This window comes from Oncorhynchus nerka, linkage group LG14 (genome assembly GCF_034236695.1).
Source record: "Oncorhynchus nerka isolate Pitt River linkage group LG14, Oner_Uvic_2.0, whole genome shotgun sequence".
NCBI lineage: Eukaryota > Metazoa > Chordata > Actinopteri > Salmoniformes > Salmonidae > Oncorhynchus > Oncorhynchus nerka.
In genome coordinates, this window is record NC_088409.1 from 79,736,379 (window position 1) to 79,761,546 (window position 25,168).

General features: G+C 46.6%; 1 protein-coding gene across 1 annotated transcript in view; it reads right to left on the minus strand.

Moving 5' to 3' along the window:
* Positions 1-272: 272 nt before the first annotated feature.
* Positions 273-25,168, minus strand: part of LOC115141307 (endothelin-converting enzyme-like 1) — a 42,859-nt gene continuing 17,963 nt past the window's right edge. Inside the window, exons 6-17 of the mRNA XM_065027147.1 lie at positions 12,860-13,082; positions 9,451-9,549; positions 8,037-8,111; positions 5,788-5,891; positions 5,068-5,126; positions 4,584-4,635; positions 3,625-3,692; positions 3,143-3,267; positions 2,981-3,046; positions 2,504-2,599; positions 2,313-2,389; positions 273-2,200 (exon numbers count right to left, since the gene is read on the minus strand). Of these exons, the coding sequence (XP_064883219.1) occupies positions 2,101-2,200; positions 2,313-2,389; positions 2,504-2,599; positions 2,981-3,046; positions 3,143-3,267; positions 3,625-3,692; positions 4,584-4,635; positions 5,068-5,126; positions 5,788-5,891; positions 8,037-8,111; positions 9,451-9,549; positions 12,860-13,082 (1,144 nt within the window). The 3' untranslated portion in view covers positions 273-2,100. The remainder of the gene's footprint in view (positions 2,201-2,312; positions 2,390-2,503; positions 2,600-2,980; positions 3,047-3,142; positions 3,268-3,624; positions 3,693-4,583; positions 4,636-5,067; positions 5,127-5,787; positions 5,892-8,036; positions 8,112-9,450; positions 9,550-12,859; positions 13,083-25,168) is intronic.

Genomic DNA, 25,168 nt, shown 5'->3' on the forward strand with positions numbered 1-25,168 from the left:
GACGTAGACACATAAGTTCTCTATTTTATTCTTGTCATGTTCCAGACTCTGTGTGATAGCAGGCCTCCAGAACCACCAGAGTGGGAGAGATGGAGATCCACCATGCAATGCTGGGAGACCAAGAGCAAGCTGGCTTGCATCGCAAGTGGATACAAACCTGGTGGGACATATACGCTAACACACTTACACACACAACAAGATGTGCAAGACACACACACACAACTACTGGACCAAGTTACATGGAGAAACCAGCCCCTCACAGTGATCCCATTTATTTATTTAAAACATTGAACACCAAGAAATATGAGCGAGCACGAGCAGCCACATATATGAGATAGCAGCCACATATATGAGATAGCAGCCACATATATGAGATAGCAGCCACATATATGAGATAGCAGCCACATATATGAGATAGCAGCCACATATATGAGACAGCAGCCACATATATGACATGGCAGCTGAATGCTGAGAACTGTGTGTGATGTCATCTTTTTATCTCAGTCTTAACTGTAAAGCTGGTTTTGAACATGCTGTTTTCAGAAAAATAACTGTACAATTATAACTTATACATAGATTGTTCTTAATTTTAGATTCTTTATACAAAATTATAATATCTTTTTTATATCACTGTACAAATGTGTTTTCTTTTTTTTCTCTGTCTTGACTGGAGTCACAGTTTGTGTGTACAGCATGTAGATGATTTGTTATGACCGTGGAATATCAGTCATATTGATCCTTCCTTTGAAAGCTTCTTGGCTATGCAGACCAGGCCAGGGGCATTCATCAGAGTTCATCAGCGAGAGTATGTGCTGTATCAAGGAAGGCCGGAGTTAACATAATCCAATAGGAAGGGCTCCGAGTCCATAATGTCAAATCGAAATGACTCTCAGTTGAAGTTGTCCAATAGGATAGATGAAGTTGTTCAACAGGACCATGTTTCCATCTTAGAAACACAGTCTTCTTGATAAAGAATCTATACTCTAGGGTGTGACAGTGAGACATGGGGTTGTGAGGAGTTTGGAGTATCCGGTGCATCGAGAAGCATAGTTCACCATGATGTACACTAAGGTAGGAGTAGAGGGGTTAAGGGTTTAGACGGACTAATCCATGATGTTCCATCACTATTCTTTGGCACTTTGGCCGCTGGACACACACTTAGCTACAAATCCTGAGCAAAAGGTCACTATGGATTCCACTCTCATTAGAAAAGGGACCTTCAAAACCGTACAAACACACACATACTCACAGTAACACCATTCCAATGATGTCCACAAGGCCAAGGCCAGACAAGAAACAACAGTCAAGACGAACAAGGACTCCACAGTGGAGACCACTTCTTTGTTCAGCCACTTGAGGGCAGCATGGCAGCACGGTGTCCACTATTTACCTCATAGAAAAGACTCACAAAAACATTGGCAACACACTGATCCCAGTGAGTACAGTCCATACTGGCCACTGTCATTCAGGCAGTACAATCCCCATTCCCAATCCCTTCTACACAAAGTTCTTGATAACACCAACTCTGAACCTGTTGCATTAAATTGGATTTAATAACACTTGACTACTGTCAAAAGTGATTCAAATAATTATAATGAATTGACATCACACAACTCAAAACCAAAAAGGTAATCCCATCTGTTGTAAAAAATAGATGTATACTACAAATATATAATTAAATGATATGCTTAAATGAGTGCTTGACTTTTAAATAGGTACAGGTACTCAAATAGGTGCAGGTACTCATGTTGGTGTAAGAGCTCCACAATACTTTGAGCTAATATTCTATAAGAGAATCAGGAGCTCAAGCAGTAGAAAATTTGAGGTGCCGGTACTCTGCTCTGGGGAGCTCCTGCCCAAGTCAAGCACTGGATGTCTACATGAGTAGACAGTGAAGTGATCATGGTTTTGCCTGGTGGTGATGACATTATTTGCTTGCAAATTCTGTGATAATAGGAAAAGGTAGTCCCAGGATTGAGATGGAAGTAAAAGTGAAACTGAACATAATGTCTGATAGGTTGGTTAGAAGAGTTTAGTTCAGGTCACAGGTAAGTTCTAGTTGTTGGTGGGTGGTGAAGTTCAGAGGTCAGTGTTGAGGGGTCACCATACAGAACATTTGTCGACAGGGTGCATGGGGGAACCCTTTGGACAGTGGAACACTCGGGCAAACTCATCAAACTGGGACACGCTGCCAATCACCCTGCAGAGGTAGAGGGGATAGAGAGAGAACGGTCCAATCGGAGAGGGGAGTCATATTAGGTATGGCCTGTGATAGGCTGATGCACATCAGGAAAGTGAGGAAGTGTATGTACCTGTAATGTTCTGGTGCGTGCTTGTCAGTCAGTAGCTGCAGGTATATGGACTGAGACCGTCTCTTCATACACCAGTTCTAATAGGAGAGAGGAGACAGCAGTAAAGACCATAAAAAATATCATCTTTACTCCAACTAAAAATAAAAAGATTCCCAAGACTAACAACAGTCTGTACATAGTTGTTTGTGTACCTGTGCGAAGGCGATGAAGAGTAGTTGTTCATGTGTGTATTTGAGTCCAGGGAGAGGTCTTTCTGGACCATGTTCTCTGATCCACTTCTGATATGCCTGGAGAGTGGGAGAGAGTGTAACAGAGGATTGGAGAGATGGATGGAGAGAGAGATATATGAGATTTGAGACCTGGGCTTACAAACATATTGTAGCTTGTCATTAGTCCACAGAGATAGTGATTGAGGGCTCTATTTAATCTGTAACACTGAAGAGGATTCTGCTATATAAATGTAATATATAAATGTTAAGGTTATTTCCGACCTAGCCGACATGCAGCGTTTACCGTGAATGCAGTCTTTGCTAGAGCAGGAACATTTCTTTAAAATGTAAATCACGCTGCAAAGCTGATCTTCCGTGATGCTGATTGAATAGAGCCCTGACAGATGGTAATCAATATTGATTGACAGCTAGCACAGCCTATTGGATGATTTCACTCACAAAGTAAGACAGCTTAAGGCCTCCCATATCTGCTATATTCTCCCCCAGAGTCAGACGGCCATTCACCTACAGACACACAGGGGAAAGATACCATTGCAACTCCCATTACAGGTGTGTGTGAGTGTCTAGTAAGCAGTGTAACAAGGTATGCTATGCACCCACCCGCTGGTTGTAGACCGTGAAGTTGTCGTAGAGTTTGACGATGCACTCTGCTTTCTTCTGAAACTTCTTGTATGACTCCTCCGTCCACCACTGCTTCAGGTTGCCATAGCGATCATACTGGCCCCCTAAGAGAAAGATTACATAATTTAGCATGGTGGTCACTATTCAGCCATGCTGCAAGGTACAGTTGTTGGCTATAACCTTTTACTCTCTTAAGTCATTTGACTGATTTCATTGGTTGGGTTAAGGGGAGGCGGGACTTCCATACCTTGCAGCATGGTCTGATAGTGACGACCCACTTAGATGGGGGGCAAGAGGCTTGAGTTAGGATGACCAATGTGGACAAAAGACATGAACCCCTTATTCAGAACTGATATTACACTGACATTACAGTTTTACTACTGTTAGGCTACTACTGGTCATGCCCCATTGGATTTAACATTTTTCTAGGACACGTGTAAGACAAAGAATCGTTCTCTCACCCCAGTCATCATATCCATGTGTCAGCTCATGACCGATGATGGCTCCTATTCCTCCATAGTTCAGAGATCTAGAGGGATAAGGGAGAGAGGGGATGAGCTACTAATCACTTAGCATATGAGGACAACAGCTTAATGTATTTATAATAACACAAACTGAAACGTTTTATCAGCCTGCAGTTCTAACCCCTGTCCTGAAGGGGACAGTAGAATGTTACATGAATCATAATCTGACCCATTGAAATCATACCTAACTCTGTTAATAACTGAATAGAGGGAGAGTTCTGGCCACCTCTCCTTGACCTGGGTGGGTGTAGTCTGGCAGACCATGCAGATGGAGACTGATGCGATGCAGGGACTGCCAGAGGCCTGCGGCTATCCACATGACCAAGTCTGAAAATGACTTTCTGACAGGACGTCGATACCCTGCTGAGAGTTGCCCTCCAAACCTGAATAAACTAACTGGCTGAGTGAGGCTTCATTACCTGGGGCCTGATAGCAGCGCTGGACTAGCCTCAGTCTTCATGGCAGGTTAGGGCTACTGCAGTAATAACTCCAGGGAAAGGTACCACGATCACGCACACACATCTAATATCATATTCCATTCATCAGTATGCATGGGTGGATGCAGCGGTCGTTTATGTGGAGTGGTAGTGATCACTTCTAATGGAATAAGTACGTGAATAAATAATACCGTGCTGTGGGGGTTCAGGGTTGCAGTATAGCTGTGATTGTGTTGTGACCATTAAGGGAGAGGAGAATGGTTTGGAGGTAGAATACGAAAGGTAATGTAAGGGGAAAGTAATGGTGTATAGGGATTGTCCTGGACAACTACAGTACAGCGGGTGCAGACTTTTATTCCAGCGTAGTAGGCTACTAACTAACGCACTTGAAACAACCAATCAATGTCTTGATTAGCAGTTGATTAGTTGAATTACTTTGAAATGTTCAGTTGTACTCACTGTGGAAACTCGGGGTCGTACAGCGTGGGCTGAAGGATTCCAGCGGGAAATACTACAAGTAAAGAAAGAGATGAGAGCAGAAGATAAAGAGTCGGGTAGATAGAGGGAGAGAAAGGGAGGGAGGGAGAGAGGTAGGGTAAAAAATGAGCTCTTGTGGCTGATGGCTGTGTTTGTCTGGCTCTCTCTGTCCTCTGCTGCCTGCTCTGTAACTCACCATTGATTTTTCTGTGAGGTAAATTTGATCCACGAGGCAGACGCAGACACCAATAGAGGCCAACATTGGTGGACAAGTGAGGGGAGATGACAAAGTGTGTGTGGGGCGGAGGAAAGTGAGGGGGGCCGGTGTAAGTAAGTAATGCAGAATACGTGGGTTAGGGCGTGTGGGTGCCTCATCACATGGATGGACCAGAAAGAAGAAGAGGGAGTGTGTTATCTTGAATATACTGAGAGCATTGCTGTGCATTGGGATCACACACTGACTCACCCATTTGATTCTTGTTTGGGAGATAGTAGGCATTGAGGGCCTGAGGGGGAAGGAGCCACCTGAGAGGGAAACAGTCAATCAGGGGTTTATTAATCCTACATTCACTAAACATCTTCAAACAACAAGAGACACAGACCCTTCTCAAGTGTCACAGGCAATTTATCTCAAAACTTGAGATATTTTAAGGTGAAATCATTCAATATTTTGTCCAATATTGAGAGTTCCTGTCTGCACAAGAAAACAGTCCCTTCATCATAATCTTTTTAAATCCAGACACATTGATTTGTGGAAATTTCCCAAATGAATAACTTTGAAATTCAGAGATGCCCCTGTTCTGGTGGGAAAGACAAATGGCCCTACGGCAGCGGAGAGATGGGGACACGGATGGAGGCACGAGGACATGTTTTCTCTGCAGAGGGAGATAAGAATCATGAAAGGAGTGTATTTGTGATAAAGGAGGAAGACATGATTTGGCAGTACAGGGTGGAGGGCTTCAGCTTGTTTGGACACAAAATCAGTTTTGAGTTCTGTCCTAGGAGCACATTTTAAACAGTCACACAAAAGACAAGCTTATGGTATCTTCAATCACTTCTATTACTCTTGTCATAAAATGTCATGTTTTGTGTCAAGAGGTGCATATCATTTTGAATCTGTGTGTAGTTGTGTTTAGTTGTGTTATTGTGACACTGAACATCTGGAGCAGTTGAAAGCATCACTCACGCAGTCTTGTCCACCTGCTTGTGGATCTTCTTGACAGACATCTTGATGTTGAACTTGATGCTGTTGAGGATGTTTTTGAAATAGGTATTTTCATCCACATCAAACTGGATAACAAATAACAGGGATGGAGAGAGAGTCAATAAGAGCAATAGGGGGAGAGAGAGTACATCTGTGAGGGAGTAAAAGTTTGACATTTTTTTATGTTTTTTTAGGGGGTGGATCAGCTTTAATATTGCGGATAGATTGTCACTTCCATCAATGTAATTGTCTACATCATTTCCAGTCCCCCATATATTTTGGGGATAAATATATATTTACATACAGTACTGTGCAAAAGTTTTAGGCAGGTGTGAACATGCTGTAAAGTAAGAATGCTTTCAATAATAGACATGTTAATAGATTATATTTATCAATTGAGTAAATGCAAAGTGAGTGAACAAAAGAAACATCTAAATCAAATCCATATTCAAAACAGCATACATTCTTGTAGGTACACTTGCACAAAGTCAGGGACTTGTAGGCATATAGTCAGGTGTATGATTAAACAATTATACCAAACAGGTGCTAATGATCATCAATTCAATATGTAGGTTGAAACAATCATTAACTGAAACAGAAACAGCTGTGTAGGGGTTATAAAACTGGGTGAGGAACAGCCAAACTCAGCTAACAAGGTGAGGTTGCTGAAGACAGTTTACTGTCAAAAGTCATACACCTTGGCAAGACTGAGCACAGCATGTCAAGGCAGACAGGGGTATCCAGGTGTGCTGTCCAAGCTCTTTTGAAGAAGCACAAAGAAACAGGCAACGTTGAGGACCGTAGAAGCAGTGGTCGGCCAAGGAAACTTACTGCAGCAGATGAAAGACACATCGTGTTTACTTCCCTTTGCAATAGGGAGATGTCCAGCGGTGTCAATCAGCTCAGAATTGACAGAAAACAGTGGGACCCTGGTACACCCATCTACTGTCCGGAGAAGTCTGGTCAGAAGTGGCCATCATGGAAGTCTTGCGGCCAAAAAAGCCTTACCTCCGACGTGGAAACAAGGCCAAGTGACTCAACTATGCATGAAAACACAGGAACTGGGGTGCAGAAAATGGCAGCAGGTGCATCGGACTGATGAGTCAAATTGTGAAATATTCGGCTGTAGCAGAAGGCAGTTTGTTCGCCAAAGGGCTGGAGAGGGATACACGAATGAGTGTCTGCAGGCAACAGTGAAGCATAGTGGAGGTTCCGTGCAAGTTTGGGGCTGCATTTCTGCAAATGGAGTTGGGGATTTGGTCAGAATGAATGGTCTCCTCAATGCTGAGAAGTACAGGCAGATACTTATCCATCATGCAATACCATCAGGGAGGCATCTGATTGGCCCCTAATTTATTCTGCAGCATGACAATGACCCCAAACATACAGCGAAAGTTATTAAGAACTATCTTCAGCGTAAAGAAGAACAAGTAGTCCTGGAAGTGATGGTATGGCCCCCACAGAGCCCTGATCTCAACATCATCAAGTCTGTCTAGGATTACATGAAGAGAGAGAAGCACCTGAGGCTGCCTAAGTCCACAGAGGAAATGTGGTTAGTTCTCCAAGATGTTTGGGCCAACCTACCTGCCGAGTTCCTTCAAAAATTGTGTGCAAGTGTATATAGACGAATTGATGTTGTTTTGAAGGCAAAGGGTGGTCACACGAAATATTGATTTGATGTAGGGTTTTCTTCTGTTCAGTCACTTTGCATTTTGTTAATTGATAAATATAAACTATTAACATTTCTGTTTTTTAAAGCATTCTTTCTCAGCATTTTTTCACACCTGCCTAAAACTTTTGCACAGTACTGTATATACATACATACACAAACCTACAGTACATACATATATATATATAAACATGCATACATATACACATATACACATATACACATATACACATATACACATATACACATATACACATATACACATATACACATATATACATATACACATATACACATATTTGTAGAATATGCCTTCCTTTATTATTCCCCAAACCCTACCACCCCTCCCCCAACTGGAGTAAACTATTAAACAATAACACTTAGGCTTCTACTTCCTACTTACATACTATACACATTTTACAGACACAATCTATTTTACAATGGTTATATTTGGTTTGTTTTTAGTTTTGGCCTTCCTCTATTTCTTATGTCCATCCAGTTTGATTTCTATTTGCCATATATTTGTAACTGTGCTATTTCACAAAAGTAAAAGTTGTCTCACCCCGTACTCCTGGTCTATGAGCTCTGGTTTGAGGAGGAAGTCTGGATAGCCTGTCATCACCATCATATGCTGCAGCTGAGAGAGGGAAGGGAGGAAAGGGTCAGAGAAAAAAGAGGGGGAGAGAAAGAGAGAGTGAAAGAGAAGAGGGGGAGTGAAAAATAGACTGCAAATATTTAGCTGCCTTATCCTTCATAGACCACACACACATTAGCAGACTGTTATAACGGGATTATACTGGAGACCGGTTTGTTTCAGCACGTGCTCTAAAAGGATCAAGACCTTATATTCTGAAATGATTAGACAACATTCTCAGATAGGGATTTAATAAACCAGTATTAGACAACATTCTCAGATAGGGATTTAATAAACCAGTATTAGACAACATTCTCAGATAGAGATTTAATAAACCAGTATTAGACAACATTCTCAGATAGGGATTTAATAAACCAGTATTAGACAACATTCTCAGATAGAGAATTAATAAACCAGTATTAGACAACATTCTCAGATAGGGATTTAATAAACCAGTATTAGGCAACATTCTCAGATAGGGATTTAATAAACCAGTATTAGACAACATTCTCAGATAGGGATTTAATAAACCAGTATTAGACAACATTCTCAGATAGGGATTTAATAAACCAGTATTAGACAACATTCTCAGATAGGGATTTAATAAACCAGTATTAGACAACATTCTCAGATAGGGATTTAATAAACCAGTATTAGACAACATTCTCAGATAGGGGTTTAATAAACCAGTATTAGACAACATTCTCAGATAGGGATTTAATAAACCAGTATTAGACAACATTCTCAGATAGGATTTAATAAACCAGTATTAGACAACATTCTCAGATAGGGATTTAATAAACCAGTATTAGACAACATTCTCAGATAGGGGTTTAATAAACCAGTATTAGACAACATTCTCAGATAGGGATTTAATAAACCAGTATTAGGCAACATTCTCAGATAGGGATTTAATAAACCAGTATTAGACAACATTCTCAGATAGAGATTTAATAAACCAGTATTAGACAACATTCTCAGATAGGGATTTAATAAACCAGTATTAGACAACATTCTCAGATAGGGATTTAATAAACCAGTATTAGACAACATTCTCAGATAGGGATTTAATAAACCAGTATTAGACAACATTCTCAGATAGAGATTTAATAAACCAGTATTAGACAACATTCTCAGATAGGGATTTAATAAACCAGTATTAGACAACATTCTCAGATAGGGATTTAATAAACCAGTATTAGACAACATTCTCAGATAGGGATTTATTAAACCAGTATTAGACTGATCCAGAATAAAATAACCCCTGCTTTCATTCTAAATGGTAATACAGCAGGCCTACAGTATATTTTTGGTTATATATAAGGTAGTGTGGAATCCTGACCTTGGCCCTGGCTGCCTCCTTGGTCACCTCATCCATCCAGTCCAGCTCTTGCAGCCGGAGGTCCAGTGAGTGCTTTATGTCCTCTACCAGCTCCTGTACCTGTGGGAAGATAATATGGGTTGGAGGTTAGAGGTCAGTTGTCAAAAGGTTCCATTGGGAGTGGGCCAGAGAGATAGCTATATTGTGTACGCCCAACGCCCAATGCCAAATAGACCCTTCGCCCCCCTGCTCCTGCCCCTAGGCACTTTTCATAGATCTGAAACTAAAAGGATGGGTTAGCTGTCATATGTAGGAAATTCCAACATAAAGTGCCTATGGCTAGGTTCTGGGGTTGAGGCTAGGTTGGCATTGAACACAACAGAGGGGGAGAGAGGGGTGAGACAGAAGGAGGAATAGAGGATGAAGAGCTTAAATAAAGAGAAGGGTCAGAGGGGTTAGAGATGCCATTGGAAACCACATCCCCTAGAATGAAGAAGACAATATATAGAGGCAGACTAGAAAAGAGAGTGTTACGGTGTGACGATGGAGAGAGAGAGAGACATTTTAGAATCTACTTCACCAAACAATTACAGAAAGTAACAAAGAAAGAGAGACAGTCAGAGACAGAAGTACAGAGATAGAAGCCGCCCTACCTTGGCCCTGCTGTGTGGAGAGATGTAGAAACAGAAGGACAGAGATAGAAGCTGCAGGGCCCTGCTGTGTGGAGAGATGTAGAAACAGAAGGACAGAGATAGAAGCCGCCCTACCTTGGCCCTGCTTTGAGGAGAGATGAAGAAATAGAGAGACAGAGATAGAAGCTGCCCTACCTTGGCCCTGCTGTGAGGAGAGATGTAGAAACAGAAGGACAGAGATAGAAGCTGCCCTACCTTGGCCCTGCTGTGAGGAGAGATGAAGAAATAGAGAGACAGAGATAGAAGCTGCCCTACCTTGGCCCTGCTTTGAGGAGAGATGAAGAAATAGAGAGACAGAGACAGAAGCTGCCCTACCTTGGCCCTGCTGTGAGGAGAGATGAAGAAATAGAGAGACAGAGACAGAAGCTGCCCTACCTTGGCCCTGCTTTGAGGAGAGATGAAGAAATAGAGAGACAGAGACAGAAGCTGCCCTACCTTGGCCATGCTGTGAGGAGAGATGAAGACATAGAGAGACAGAGATAGAAGCTGCCCTACGTTGGCCCTGCTGTGAGGAGAGATGTAGAAACAGAAGGACAGAGATAGAAGCTGCCCTACATTGGCCCTGCTGTGAGGAGAGATGTAGAAACAGAAGGACAGAGATAGAAGCTGCCCTACCTTGGCCCTGCTGTGAAGGAGAGATGTAGAAACAGAAGAACAGAGATAGAAGCTACCCTACCTTGGCCCTGCTGTGAAGGAGAGATGTAGAAACAGAAGGACAGAGATAGAAGCTGCCCTACCTTGGCCCTGCTGTGAAGGAGAGATGTAGAAACAGAAGGACAGAGATAGAAGCTGCCCTACCTTGGCCCTGCTGTGAAGGAGAGATGTAGAAACAGAAGGACAGAGATAGAAGCTGCCCTACTTTGGCCCTGCTGTGAGGAGAGATGTAGAAACAGAAGGACAGAGATAGAAGCTGCCCTACCTTGGCCCTGCTGTGAAGGAGAGATGTAGAAACAGAAGGACAGAGATAGAAGCTGCCCTACCTTGGCCCTGCTGTGAGGAGAGATGAAGAAATAGAGAGACAGAGATAGAAGCTGTCCTACCTTGGCCCTGCTGTGAAGGAGAGATGTAGAAACAGAAGGACAGAGATAGAAGCTGCCCTACGTTGGCCCTGCTGTGTGGAGAGATGTAGAAACAGAAGGACAGAGATAGAAGCCGCCCTACCTTGGCCCTGCTTTGAGGAGAGATGAAGAAATAGAGAGACAGAGATAGAAGCTGCCCTACGTTGGCCCTGCTGTGAGGAGAGATGTAGAAACAGAAGGACAGAGATAGAAGCTGCCCTACCTTGGCCCTGCTGTGTGGAGAGATGTAGAAACAGAAGGACAGAGATAGAAGCTGCCCTACCTTGGCCCTGCTTTGAGGAGAGATGAAGAAATAGAGAGACAGAGATAGAAGCTGCCCTACCTTGGCCCTGCTGTGAGGAGAGATGTAGAAACAGAAGGACAGAGATAGAAGCTGCCCTACCTTGGCCCTGCTGTGAAGGAGAGATGTAGAAACAGAAGGACAGAGATAGAAGCTGCCCTACCTTGGCCCTGCTGTGAAGGAGAGATGTAGAAACAGAAGGACAGAGATAGAAGCTGCCCTACCTTGGCCATGCTGTGAGGAGAGATGTAGAAACAGAAGGACAGAGATATAAGCTGCCCTACCTTGGCCCTGCTGTGAAGGAGAGATGTAGAAACAGAAGGACAGAGATAGAAGCTGCCCTACCTTGGCCCTGCTGTGAAGGAGAGATGTAGAAACAGAAGGACAGAGATAGAAGCTGCCCTACCTTGGCCATGCTGTGAAGGAGAGATGTAGAAACAGAAGGACAGAGATAGAAGCTGCCCTACCTTGGCCCTGCTGTGAAGGAGAGATGTAGAAACAGAAGGACAGAGATAGAAGCTGCCCTACCTTGGCCCTGCTGTGAAGGAGAGATGTAGAAACAGAAGGACAGAGATAGAAGCTGCCCTACCTTGGCCCTGCTGTGAGGAGAGATGTAGAAACAGAAGGACAGAGATAGAAGCTGCCCTACCTTGGCCCTGCTGTGAATGAGAGATGTAGAAACAGAAGGACAGAGATAGAAGCTGCCCTACCTTGGCCCTGCTGTGAAGGAGAGATGTAGAAACAGAAGGACAGAGATAGAAGCTGCCCTACCTTGGCCCTGCTGTGAGGAGAGATGTAGAAACAGAAGGACAGAGATAGAAGCTGCCCTACCTTGGCCCTGCTGTGAAGGAGAGATGTAGAAACAGAAGGACAGAGATAGAAGCTGCCCTACCTTGGCCCTGCTGTGAGGAGAGATGTAGAAACAGAAGGACAGAGATAGAAGCTGTCCTACCTTGGCCCTGCTGTGAAGGAGAGATGTAGAAACAGAAGGACAGAGATAGAAGCTGTCCTACCTTGGCCCTGCTGTGAAGGAGAGATGTAGAAACAGAAGGACAGAGATAGAAGCTGCCCTACGTTGGCCCTGCTGTGAAGGAGAGATGTAGAAACAGAAGGACAGAGATAGAAGCTGTCCTACCTTGGCCCTGCTGTGAAGGAGAGATGTAGAAACAGAAGGACAGAGATAGAAGCTGCCCTACGTTGGCCCTGCTGTGAAGGAGAGATGTAGAAACAGAAGGACAGAGATAGAAGCTGTCCTACCTTGGCCCTGCTGTGAAGGAGAGATGTAGAAACAGAAGGACAGAGATAGAAGCTGTCCTACCTTGGCCCTGCTGTGAAGGAGAGATGTAGAAACAGAAGGACAGAGATAGAAGCTGCCCTACCTTGGCCCTACTGTGAGAGGAGAAGTGTTGCTTGACGAAGAGTGCTCCCAGGGCCATGCCAAAGTGTTTGTTAGCCTGGGTGAGACACAGCATCCCCAGCTCCAGCTGACGCTCCGTACCATCAATCTCCCGGGAAAACTCATGGATGGTGCTTCGGAACGCCGTGGACAGGTGTTCACTGAGAGCTGCTACAATCCGCCACAGCATGTAGTTATGGAGAACCCTGGCAAGAGAGGGAGGAGGTAGAGAGAAGGGGGGAACGATGAGTTTTAGTTTTTAACAAGCATTTTTTGTATAATAAAGGAGTGCCCCTACAGAGATTCAATGTAGAATCCTCTGATAAAAGACAGAAGCAAAAAATATAGAAGGGGGAAGACAGAAAAGGTGGACAGAGAAAGGGGGGGGGGGGTAAAGCAAAGGAGATACAAGCAGGTTAGAGAAGAGGAGAGAAACCGAGAGTATCGGTGGGGGAAGAGAGGAGAGATGGACAGCAAATGAAGAGAGTCCAAGAGTGACTCAGACGAGTAGAAGTAAAAAATAAGTAAAAAATATACAATGAAAATGTATTTCATTCATGTATTCAAATGTTATTTTCTCTTCTCAGTAAAGTAAAGTTGTATTTAATGCGTTGAGGGATCCCACAGAATGAACATACCATTCTGTCCTCAGGACAATTGGCCCTGTCTCCTACTGCGAGACTTTGCTCCACGTGAAACGCTTTTTGTTTTCTGTTTTTATTTTTTACACGTGTGCTGCATGTTAAATCCAAATAGCCCCAGTGTCTCGCCAACAAAGCACTTCTGAAGTGAAATTAATTGAGAAGAGAGAGGGAGAGCGAGGAGGAGGGAGGGAGGGAGGAAGGAAGAAGAAGACTCTGTGTCCTTGTTCTTTTATACCTCTTATAATCAGTACAGATCAGTATGTTGTAGGTGTGGCAGCTTCGCTTGGTTTTGTGTGTGTGTGTTTGAGTTGGTTTACATGGTTGAATAAAAACACCTGTTAATTCATTTGTTGCAGATGACTTGTTTGCAAGGGGCATAGCTAGAGTATGTGTGTGTGTGTGTGTGTCAAAATCTAATCCCAGATAGAGTTGGTGCGTGGGGTGGTGGGAAGATTTAGGAGACCTGTGAGATTAGATGGAAATAGCTTTAGGAAAATGTATTCTAATGATCAAACAATAGCCCTGAATCACAATGGGATGGGAATTAAAAATCATGAGAAGACTGGATTGTAATGGAGCCCATTATTAAGACAGAATACAATGTCCATCCAGAATACCTGCAGACATTACCTTCTGTAATAATGGTCGTACAGCTTCTACCCACAGTCTAACTTCACAAACGCACAAAACCACATTCATACACACTTCTCATTGAGGTGAGTGTGAGTGATAGAGTGACAGACGGATGAGCAGAGAGAAAGGAGGGAATGATAGGGAGAGGAGGAGAGGTTGTAAAGAGACGCTGGTGTTGTCATTAATGTTTCAGCCTCATTGGACATCAGCTCATCTGGTTAATGGGATTGGAGGCAGTTGTCTGGGTCTTGTCAATAGAACCCAGCAACATGGGGGGAGAGAAGGGAGGGAGGAGGAGGGTGGGGGAGAGAAGGGAGGGAGGAGGAGGGTGGGGAGAGAAGGGAGGGAGGAGGAGGGTGGGGGAGAGAAGTGAGGGAGAAGTGAGGGTGGAGGAGAGAAGTGAGGGAGAAGGGAGGGTGGAGGAGAGAAGGGAGGGAGGAGGGTGGGGGAGAGAAGTGTGGGAGAAGGGAAGGTGGAGGAGAGAAGGGAGGGAGAAGGAGGGTGGGGGGAGAGAAGTGAGATAGAAGGAGGGTAGGGGGAGAAGTGTGGGAGAAGGGAGGGTGGAGGAGAGAAGGAGGGAGGAGGAGGGTGGGGGAGAGAAGTGAGGGAGAAGGTGGGTGGGGGAAAAGGGAGGGAGAAGGAGGGTGGGGGAGAGAATTGAGGGAGAATGAGGGTAGGGGAGAGAAGTGTGGGAGAAGGGAGGGTGGAGGAGAGAAGGGAGGGAGGAGGAGGGTGGGGGAGAGAAGTGAGGGAAAAGGTGGGTGGGGGAAAAAGGGAGGGAGAAGGAGGGTGGGGAGAGAATTGAGGGAGAATGAGGGTGGGGGAGAGAAGGGAGGGAGAAGGAGGGTGGGGGGAGAGAAGGGAGGGAGAAGGAGGGTGGGGGAGAGAATTGAGGGAGAATGAGGGTGGGGGAGAAGGGAGGGAGAAGGAGGGTGGGGGAGAGAATTGAGGGAGAATGAGGGTGGGGGGAGAGAAGGGAGGGAGAAGGAGGGTGGGGGAGAGAAGGGAGGGAGAAGGAGGGTGGAGGAGAGAATTGAGGGAGAATGAGGGTGGGGAGAAGGGAGGGAGAAGGAGGGTGGGGGGAGAGAAGGAGGGAGAAGGAGGGTGGGGGAGAGAATTGAGGGAGAATGAGGGTGGGGGAGAAGGGAGGAGAAGGAGGGTGGGAGGAGAGAAGGAGGGAGAAGGAGGGTGGGGGAAAAGGGAGGGAGAAGGAGGGTGGGGGAGAGAATTGAGGGAGAATGAGGGTGGGGGAGAGAAGGGAGGAGAAGGAGGGTGGGGGAGAGAAGTGAGGGAGAAGGTGGGTGGGGGAAAAAGGAGGGAGAAGGAGGGTGGGGGGAGAGAATTGAGGGAGAATGAGGGTGGGGGAGAGAAGGAGGAGAAGGAGGGTGGGGGAGAGAAGGGAGGGAGAAGGAGGGTGGGGGAGAGAATTGAGGGAGAATGAGGGTGGGGGAGAAGGGAGGGAGAAGGAGGGTGGGAGGAGAGAAGGGAGGGAGAAGGAGGGTGGGGAAAAAGGGAAGGAGAAGGAGGGTGGGGAGAGAAGGGAGGGAGAAGGAGGGTGGGGGAGAGAAGGGAGGGAGAAGGAGGGTGGGGAGAGAAGTGAGGTAGAAGGAGGGTGGGGGAGAGAAGGGAGGGAGAAGGAGGGTGGGGGAAAAGGGAGGGAGAAGGAGGGTGGGGGAGAGAATTGAGGGAGAATGAGGGTGGGGGAAAAAGGGAGGGAGAAGGAGGGTGGGGAGAGAATTGAGGGAGAATGAGGGTGGGGGAGAGAAGGAGGAGAAGGAGGGTGGGGGAAAAGGGAGGGAGAAGGAGGGTGGGGAGAGAAGGGAGGGAGAAGGAGGGTGGGGGAAAAAGGAGAGGGAGAAGGAGGGTGGGGGGAGAGAATTGAGGGAGAATGAGGGTGGGGGAGAGAAGGGAGGGAGAAGGAGGGTGGGGGAGAGAAGTGAGGTAGAAGGAGGGTGGGGGAGAGAAGGGAGGAGAAGGAGGGTGGGGGAAAAAGGGAGGGAGAAGGAGGGTGGGGGAGAGAATTGAGGGAGAATGAGGGTGGGGGAAAAAGGAGGGAGAAGGAGGGTGGGGGAGAGAATTGAGGGAGAATGAGGGTGGGGGAGAGAAGTGAGGGAGAAGGAGGGTGGGGTAGAGAAGTGAGGGAGAAGGAGGGTGGGGGAAAAAAGGAGGGAGAAGGAGGGTGGGGGAGAGAAGTGAGGAGAAGGAGGGTGGGGAAAAAGGGAGGGAGAAGGAGGGTGGGGAGAGAATTGAGGGAGAATGAGGGTGGGGGGAGAGAAGGGAGGGAGAAGGAGGGTGGGGGAGAGAAGTGAGGGAGAAGGAGGGTGGGGAGAGAAGTGAGGGAGAATGAGGGTGGGGGGGAGAGAAGGAGGGAGAAGGAGGGTGGTGGGAGAGAAGGGAGGGAGAAGGAGGGTGGGGAAAAAGGAGGGAGAAGGAGGGTGGGGGAGAGAATTGAGGGAGAATGAGGGTGGGGGAGAGAAGGGAGGGAGAAGGAGGGTGGGGAGAGAAGTGAGGTAGAAGGAGGGTGGGGAGAGAAGGGAGGAGAAGGAGGGTGGGGGAAAAAGGGAGGGAGAAGGAGGGTGGGGGAGAGAATTGAGGGAGAATGAGGGTGGGGAAAAAGGGAGGGAGAAGGAGGGTGGGGAGAGAATTGAGGGAGAATGAGGGTGGGGGAGAGAAGTGAGGAGAAGGAGGGTGGGGTAGAGAAGTGAGGAGAAGGAGGGTGGGGGAAAAAAGGAGGAGAAGGAGGGTGGGGGAGAGAATTGAGGGAGAATGAGGGTGGGGGAGAGAAGGGAGGGAGAAGGAGGGTGGGGGAGAGAAGGGAGGGAGGAGGGTGGGGGAGAGAAGTGAGGGTGGAGGAGAGAAGGGAGGGAGAAGGAGGGTGGGGGAGAGAAGTGAGGAGAAGGAGGGTGGGGAGAGAAGTGAGGGAGAAGGGAGGGTGGAGGAGAGAAGGGAGGGAGAAGGAGGGTGGGGGAGAGAAGAGAGGGAGAAGGAGGGTGGGGGAGAGAAGGGAGGGAGAAGGAGGGTGGAGGAGAGAAGGAGGGAGAAGGAGGTGGGGAGAGAAGGGAGGGAGAAGGAGGGTGGGGGGGAGAGAAGGGAGGGAGAAGGAGGGTGGGGAGAGAAGGGAGGGAGAAGGAGGGTGGAGGAGAGAAGGGAGGGAGAAGGAGGGTGGGGGAGAGAAGGAGGGAGGAGGGTGGGGGAGAGAAGTGAGGGTGGAGGAGAGAAGGGAGGAGAAGGAGGGTGGGGGAGAGAAGTGAGGAGAAGGAGGGTGGGGAGAAAGTGAGGGAGAAGGGAGGGTGGAGGAGAGAAGGAGGGAGAAGGAGGGTGGGGGAGAGAAGGAGAGGGAGAAGGAGGGTGGGGAGAGAAGGGAGGGAGAAGGAGGGTGGAGGAGAGAAGGGTGGGAGAAGGAGGGTAGGGAGAGAAGTGAGGGAGAAGGAGGGTGGGGAGAGAAGTGAGGAGAAGGAGGGTGGGGGAGACAAGGGAGGGAGAAGGAGGGTGTGGGAGAGAAGGAGGGAGAAGGAGGTGGGGGAGAGAAGGGAGGGAGAAGGAGGGTGGGGAGAGAAGGGAGGGGAGAAGGAGGGTGGAGGAGAGAAGGGAGGGAGAAGGAGGGTGGAGGAGAGAAGGGTGGGAGAAGGAGGGTAGGGAGAGAAGTGAGGAGAAGGAGGGTGGGGAGAGAAGTGAGGGAGAAGGAGGGTGGGGGAGAGAAGGGAGGGAGAAGGAGGGTGTGGGAGAGAAGGGAGGGAGAAGGAGGTGGGGGAGAGAAGGAGGGAGAAGGAGGGTGGGGAGAGAAGGGAGGAGAAGGAGGGTGGAGGAGAGAAGGGAGGGAGAAGGAGGGTGGGGAGAGAAGGGAGGGAGAATGAGGGTGGGGGAGAGAATTGAGGGAGAATGAGGGTGGGGGAGAGAAGGGAGGGAGAAGGAGGGTGGGGAGAGTGTAAGTGAGTGAGGAGAAGGAGGGTGGGGGAGAGAAGTGAGGGAGAATGAGGGTGGGGGTGAAAAGTGAGGTAGAAGGAGGGTGTGGGAGAGAAGTGAGGTAGAAGGAGGGTGGGGAGAGAAGTGAGGAGAAGGGAGGGTGGAGGAGAGAAGGGAGGGAGAAGGAGGGTGGGGGAGAGAAGAGAGGAGAAGGAGGGTGGGGGAGAGAAGGGAGGGAGAAGGAGGGTGGGGGAGAGAAGTGAGGGAGAAGGAGGGTGGGGGAGAGAAGAGAGGGTGGGGGAGAGAAGGGAGGGTGGGGGAGAAAAGGGAGGGAGAAGGAGGGTGGAGGAGAGAAGGGAGGGAGAAGGAGGGTGGAGGAGAGAAGGGAGGGAAAAGGAGGGTGGAGGAGAGAAGGGAGGGAGAAGGAGGGTGGGGAGAGAAGGGAGGGAGAAGGAGGGTGGGGGAGAGAAAGGAGCGAGAGAGAAAGCGAAAGAGAGAGAGATGGGACGGGACTACACAGGGTTTAAAAAGGAATATGTGCAAGCAAATAACTAGAGAATTAAACTGAGGGTGACAGAAAGAAGAAGCCCACACACAAAGGAGGCCTTGTAAAAAGTGTAAGTGTGTGTGGAATTGCTTCTCCACTCTCCCTCTGACTGTGGGGCTCTGACACATGGATCTGAACTGTCTGAATGACAGGAGGGGAACACATTTTTTTAAAACATTTTTATTTGACCTTTAACTAGGCAAGTCAATAAGAACAAATTCATATTTTCAATGACGGCCTAGGAACAGTGGGTTAATAACTGCCTTGTTCAGGGGTAGAACAACAGATTTTCACCTTGTCAGCTCAGGGATTCGATCTTGCAACCTTTCGGTTACTAGTCCAACTCTCTAACCACATACTGTTCTAGTGTTCTAGTTCTAGTGTCTGTGTGTTTTCTTTTCTTTCACTGTCTGTCACTCTTTTGCCACTCAGCAGGTTGAGAAGCTCAGTGAGTTCTCACTGCGAGAACAGACTAAGACTGTATGCATTCCTGCAAGTGTGTCTATGAGTGAGTGTGTGTGTTCGCCCGCCCCCTCTCTCCAGGCAGTATGTGGTGTGAGTGACAGTAACCCACGGTGGAGGCCACAGCCCAGCGTGTCCAGAGCCCAGACAAAGACAAAGTTTCTGGGCTGCGTTAGTGACCTCCCAGGGCCTCTCAGCTCTGCTGCTCCATAAAGCAGACAGATGTACGGCTGGCCTCCGTCAAACACCTCTGTCACAGCCTCACCCCCTGCCTGGCCCAAATGTGTGTGTCCTAAAGAGGTGTGTGTGTCCTAAAGAGGTGTGTGTGTGTCCTAAAGACGTGTGTGTGTGTCCTAAAGAGGTGTGTGTGTCCTAAAGAGGTGTGTGTGTGTCCTAAAGAGGTGTGTGTGTGTGTCCTAAAGAGGTGTGTGTGTGTCCTAAAGAGGTGTGTGTGTCCTAAAGAGGTGTGTGTGTCCTAAAGAGGTGTGTGTGTGTCCTAAAGAGGTGTGTGTGTGTCCTAAAGAGGTGTATGTGTGTCCTAAAGAGGTGTGTGTGTGTCCCAAAGAGGTGTGTTCCTCTGTCTGTGTGTGTTGCTCTGTCTGTGTGTGTTGCTCTGTCTGTGTGTGTTGCTCTGTCTGTGTATGTGTTCCTCTGTCTGTGTGTGTGTCCCTCTGTCTGTGTGTGTGTGTGTCCCTCTGTCTGTCTGTGTGTGTTTATAAGAAAGAGAAAGAGTGCTTGTGAGCGGATGTGTGTGTCTGGGCGTGAGTGTGTGGTTGTTTATATCAATGGGATCGCTCACGTGTAGGTGTGAATGTTCGATGGTATCTCTCTCTCTCCGTGTGTGTGTGTGTGTGTGTGTGTGTGTGTGTGTGTGTGTGTGTGTGCGTGTGTGCGTGCGTGCGTGCGTGTGTGTGTGTGTGTTCGTGTATGTGTGGGTAGCTGTGTAATTGGAGACTCATAAAGAGCAGTGGAGAGACCCCACACTGAGAAGCACAGGGGCATTTCTCATCACTTATGCAAATGAACAAAGGGGTGCACAGTGGGTAGTGGTAGGAACAGGAGTCCGCCTGTGTGTGTGAGGAAACAGCGACGCTAACCTTTGATTAAAAACAGATAATGGAGAGAGAGAGAGAGAGAGAGAGAGAGAGAGAGAGAGAGAACAGATGAGCAGATGAGCTCCCGCATTTTTCAGCATGTTTTTTTTAGAGTTAGATAAACTTGGATTTTTCACCAAGGACATATACAGGACAATATACCCTCCACAACATAACCTTCACTCCAAATCCAAGCTCCAAACCTACAACGTGATTTTGGACAAGATGACCTGGAACCATTCTTACTACCAAAGATTCTTATTTCCAAGCTATACAGCAAATGCTCTGACAAACGAACAACAAAAACCTGAAAACACCATCCAACCTGGAACTGAGTGAGTCATGTTAAGCCTGAAGCTACTTTTAAAGCCACGAGGAAAAACACATTACAATGATATATTTGACTTTATAAGGACTGAATGCTAAGTTACGGCTACCAAGCTTGCTAGGACAGAACATATCTGACTGTAACTTTAATTAGCACTGAGGTGTGAAGCGAGACGTGTCAAATCCCTTGAGCCCAACAATGGCAGGAGAGTTGCACAGCCTACCCCACCCAAATGCAGAGGCCTTTGAAGCCCCCTCTTGCTGTTCAGAGGTCATTACAATACAGTACCCTCTGGAAGTAAAAAATGAGAAGGCACAAAAAAAGTCCAAATATAAGCTCTTTATGGAAAATCAAGAGACACTTTTTGCCGACTGCCATAAAATGGGAACATGAGCAACTTAATCTTCCACACAGATCATCCCCTGGCATGGCACCGTGCTATATTAACACACTACCTCTCTGGTAAGAGGGGGGTTGTTAGTGATGGGTGGAAACTCAGCATATTAGACAATGAGGACTCTGAGTAAGCCAATGTCAACCTGTACAAGTCTGGAACAGTAATGGTACAGGGCAACCCCAAACAGTTTCAGCTGGATGTTCACATAATTAAAGAGAGAGCTCAGCAGGATAAGATTTGTCTTGAGAAAGATACCCCCAACCCGAGCGTGTCAGACCAGACCTCTTATTTATACAACCCCACAGACAAGCAACCCCAAGCGGTAAGTCAACCTCCCAGCACAGAGTACTACTCCCTCATTGAAAGGAAGGATCAATTCACCCACCTGGAGGTAAGTTAGGTGGAGCAGGAACAGCAGATGAACACACTCAAGTCAGCACAAAAAAACGGTCCAGCTCAACAACACCCCCTCAACCAGACCTGGAGGTGGAGAGAGACATATCTGCACTCTGGCTTGTGGTGAGATAACATCAACAAGAGAAGGAGCAGGCGAAGAACATAACACTAGAGGAGAAGGTGAGAAAGATGACGTGTGACAGAGAACAACCCATAAGAGAGCTTGCCACCCCCGCAGATAATCCAGCAGAACAGCCCACCCCAGAACCTGACCACAGCCTCAACATCACAGCAGGTCAGACAAATGAAGAACCCCAAGCCCAGGGGATCCCACCCTCTCTGAGCATCCCCCTGTCAGCCACCATGATAGCCCAACTGACAACACCCCCACACTCACTGAGAACATATACAAGCCACAGATTTTTACTCCTTATGGACTAAAACTGGAAATATATATAAGAAAATAAACTTTTTCCCAAACATACAGTGTCTAAACTCTGGTGTCAACACACCCTAGACCTTCTGTCTGAGGACCAAATAGCGTCACCCAGCCACATAATAATACACACAGGCACAAACAACCTGAGAACACAGCAGGACAGGGTGGCCACAGCACTCAAGGGAGTGATTGAAAAAGCTTCTTCTACTTTCCCCAACGCACAAGTGGTTATCTCCACCCTGCTACCACAAAAATACTTCCCCCCTGCCACCATACAGCGGCTAAATGCAACTATTTCCTGTGACTGTGCCTCAAAACCAAATGTCTACCTGGCGCCCCACTCCATCCTGGACTTGAACAGCCTTTTTGACCAGGTCCACCTATACAAGGCAGCAGTGCCCACCTTCGCCCGGACCCTAAAGGATCTCACCCTCAACCACAGATTCAACACTTCACACAGGAGCAACAGATCAACAGACATCCCACCCAGACCAGCGAGACAATATCCCAGACTTGCCGGACACCTCCCCCCAGACCTACACATAGAGGACCTACATCCAGACCACAGCACTACCAGCGACATCCACACCCCCACCCCAACAGCATTCCCTCCCTCATATGCCCCCCTAGGCACAACTAAGACAACATAACCAACAAAAACGGGTCACAACTCCTGCAGCTCTGTTGCACGCTGGGTATGTACATCGTCAATGGTAGGCGTCGAGGGGACTCCTATGGTAGGTACACCTATAGCTCATCTCTTGGCAGTAGTACTGTAGACTACTTTATCCCTGACCTCAACCCAGAGTCTCTCAATGCGTTCACAGTCAGCCCACTGACACAACTATCAGATAACAGCAAAATCTCAGTCTACTTGAACAGAGCAATAGTCAATCATGAGGCATCAAAGCCAAAGGAACTGAATAATATTAAGAAATGCTATAGATGGAAGGAAATTAGTGTGGAAACCTACCAAAAAAACAATTAGGAAACAACAAATACAATCCCTTTTAGACAACTTCCTGGACAAAACATTTCACTGTAATAGTGAAGGTGTAAACTTGGCAGTAGAAAACCTAAACAATATATTTGACCTCTCAGCTTCCCTATCAAATCTAAAAATGTCAAACGGAAAACCGAAGAAAATTAACAGCAATGACAAATGGTTTGATGAAGAATGCAAAAACCTAAGAATGAAATTGAGAAACCTATCCAACCAAAAACATAAAGTCTGGGAAAAACCTGGGCATATGCCTTCACTATGGTGAATCACTTAAACAATACAGAAATACACTACGGAAAAAGAAGGAACAGCATGTCAGAAATCAGCTCAATGTAATTGAGGAATCCATAGAATCTAACCACTTCAGGGAAAATTAGAAAACACTAAACTAACAACAACACGAAAGGTTATCTATCCAAAACGGAGATGTATGGGTAAACCACTTCTCCAATCTTTTTTGCCCCATAACAAAGAACAAACAGCAAAAATATATATATGATCAAACAAAAATCTTAGAATCAACTATTACAGACTACCAGAACCCACTGAATTCTCCAATTACATTGAATGAGCTACAGGACAAAATACAAACCCTCCAACCCAAAAAGGCCTGTGATGTTGGTGGTATCCTTAAATATACAGACCACAAATTCCAATTGGCTATACTTAAACTCTTTAACATCATCCTTAGCTCTGGCATCTTCCCCAATATTTGGAACCAAGGACTGATCACCCCAATCCACAAAATTGGTGACAAATTTGACCCCAATAACTATTGTGGGATATGCGTCAACTGCAACCTTGGGAAAATCATCTGCATTATCATTAACAACAGACTCATACATTTCCTCAGTGAAAAAAATGTATTGAGTAAATGTTAAATTAGCTTTTTACCAAATTACGACAGACCACATATTCACCCTGCACACCCTAAATGATAAACAACCAAAACAAAGGCAAAGTCTTCTCATGCTTTGTTGATTTCAAAAAAGCTTTTGACTCAATTTGGCATGATGATCTGCTATGCAAATTGATGGAAAATGGTGTTGGGGGGAAAAACATACAACACTATAAAATCAATTTACACAAACAACAAGTATGCAGTTAAAATTGAATTAGAAAACAATCGCAATTTCGATAAACTCCCATATCTATTGGGTGAAATACCACAGCGTGCCATCACAGCAGCAAGATTTGTGACCTGTTGCCAAAAGAGAAGAGCAACAAGTGAAGAACAAACACCATTTTAAATACAACCCATATTTATGTTTATTTATCTTCCCTTTTGTACTTTAACTATTTGCACATAATGACATTTGAAATGTCTTTATTCTTTTGGAACTTTTGGGAGTGTAATGTTTACTGTACATTTTTATTGTTTATTCCACTTTTGTTTATTATCTACTTCACTTGCTTTGGCAACGTTAACATATGTTTCCTATTGAGGGAGGGAGGGAGGGAGGAGGGAGGAGGAGAGGGGTAGGGAGGGGGAGGGGGGAGAAAACAGAGAGAGGAGGGAACATGAAGCGAGGGGTTTATCACTGAAATCACCAGGATGGAGAGAAACATGGAGGAAGGGGAGAAACAAAAGAAAAGACACAACATCTCCAGAGCCTCCAGCGACTTGAGGATCAAAGTGGATTGGCTGTAATGCCGGTCGTCACCACAGTGACGGTAATAAGGGTGATTATAGTAAAGAGGATTATGATAAGATTAATATTACATTATCTGATATTAAGTGACGTGACATTTTATGAGAGCACTCACCCCACTGTGTGTCTCTTTTCTCATTTCAAAGAACATCTTACTCAAGAACTGATATAACTACGTACAAGAACAGAGAAAAAAGAGGAAAGGAGATAAGAGCAGGAATACAGCTGGAGGGAGAGAAGGAGTTGTTATGAAGGATGAGGGAGGGAAGGGGTATAAAGGATGAGGGAGGGAGGGGGTATGAATGATGAGGGAAGGAGAGAGGGAGTTGTTATGAAGGATGAGGGAGGGAAGGGGTATAAAGGATGAGGGAGGGAGGGGGTATGAATGATGAGGGAAGGAGAGAGGAGTTGTTATGAAGGATGAGGGAGGAATGGGTATAAAGGATGAGGGAGGGAGGGGGTATGAATGATAAGGGAAGGAGAGAGGAGTTGTTATGAAGGAGGAGGGAGGGAAGGGGTATAAAGGATGAGGGAGGAGGGGGTATGCATGATGAGGGAAGGAGAGAGGGAGTTGTTATGAAGGATGAGGGAGGGAAGGGGTATAAAGGATGAGGGAGGGAGGGGGTATGAATGATGAGGGAAGGAGAGAGGGAGTTGTTATGAAGGATGAGGGAGGGAAGGGGTATAAAGGATTAGGGAGGAAGGGGGTATGAATGATGAGGAAGGAGAGAGGGAATTGTTATGAAGGATGAGGGAGGGAAGGGGCATAAAGGATTAGGGAGGGGGTATGAATG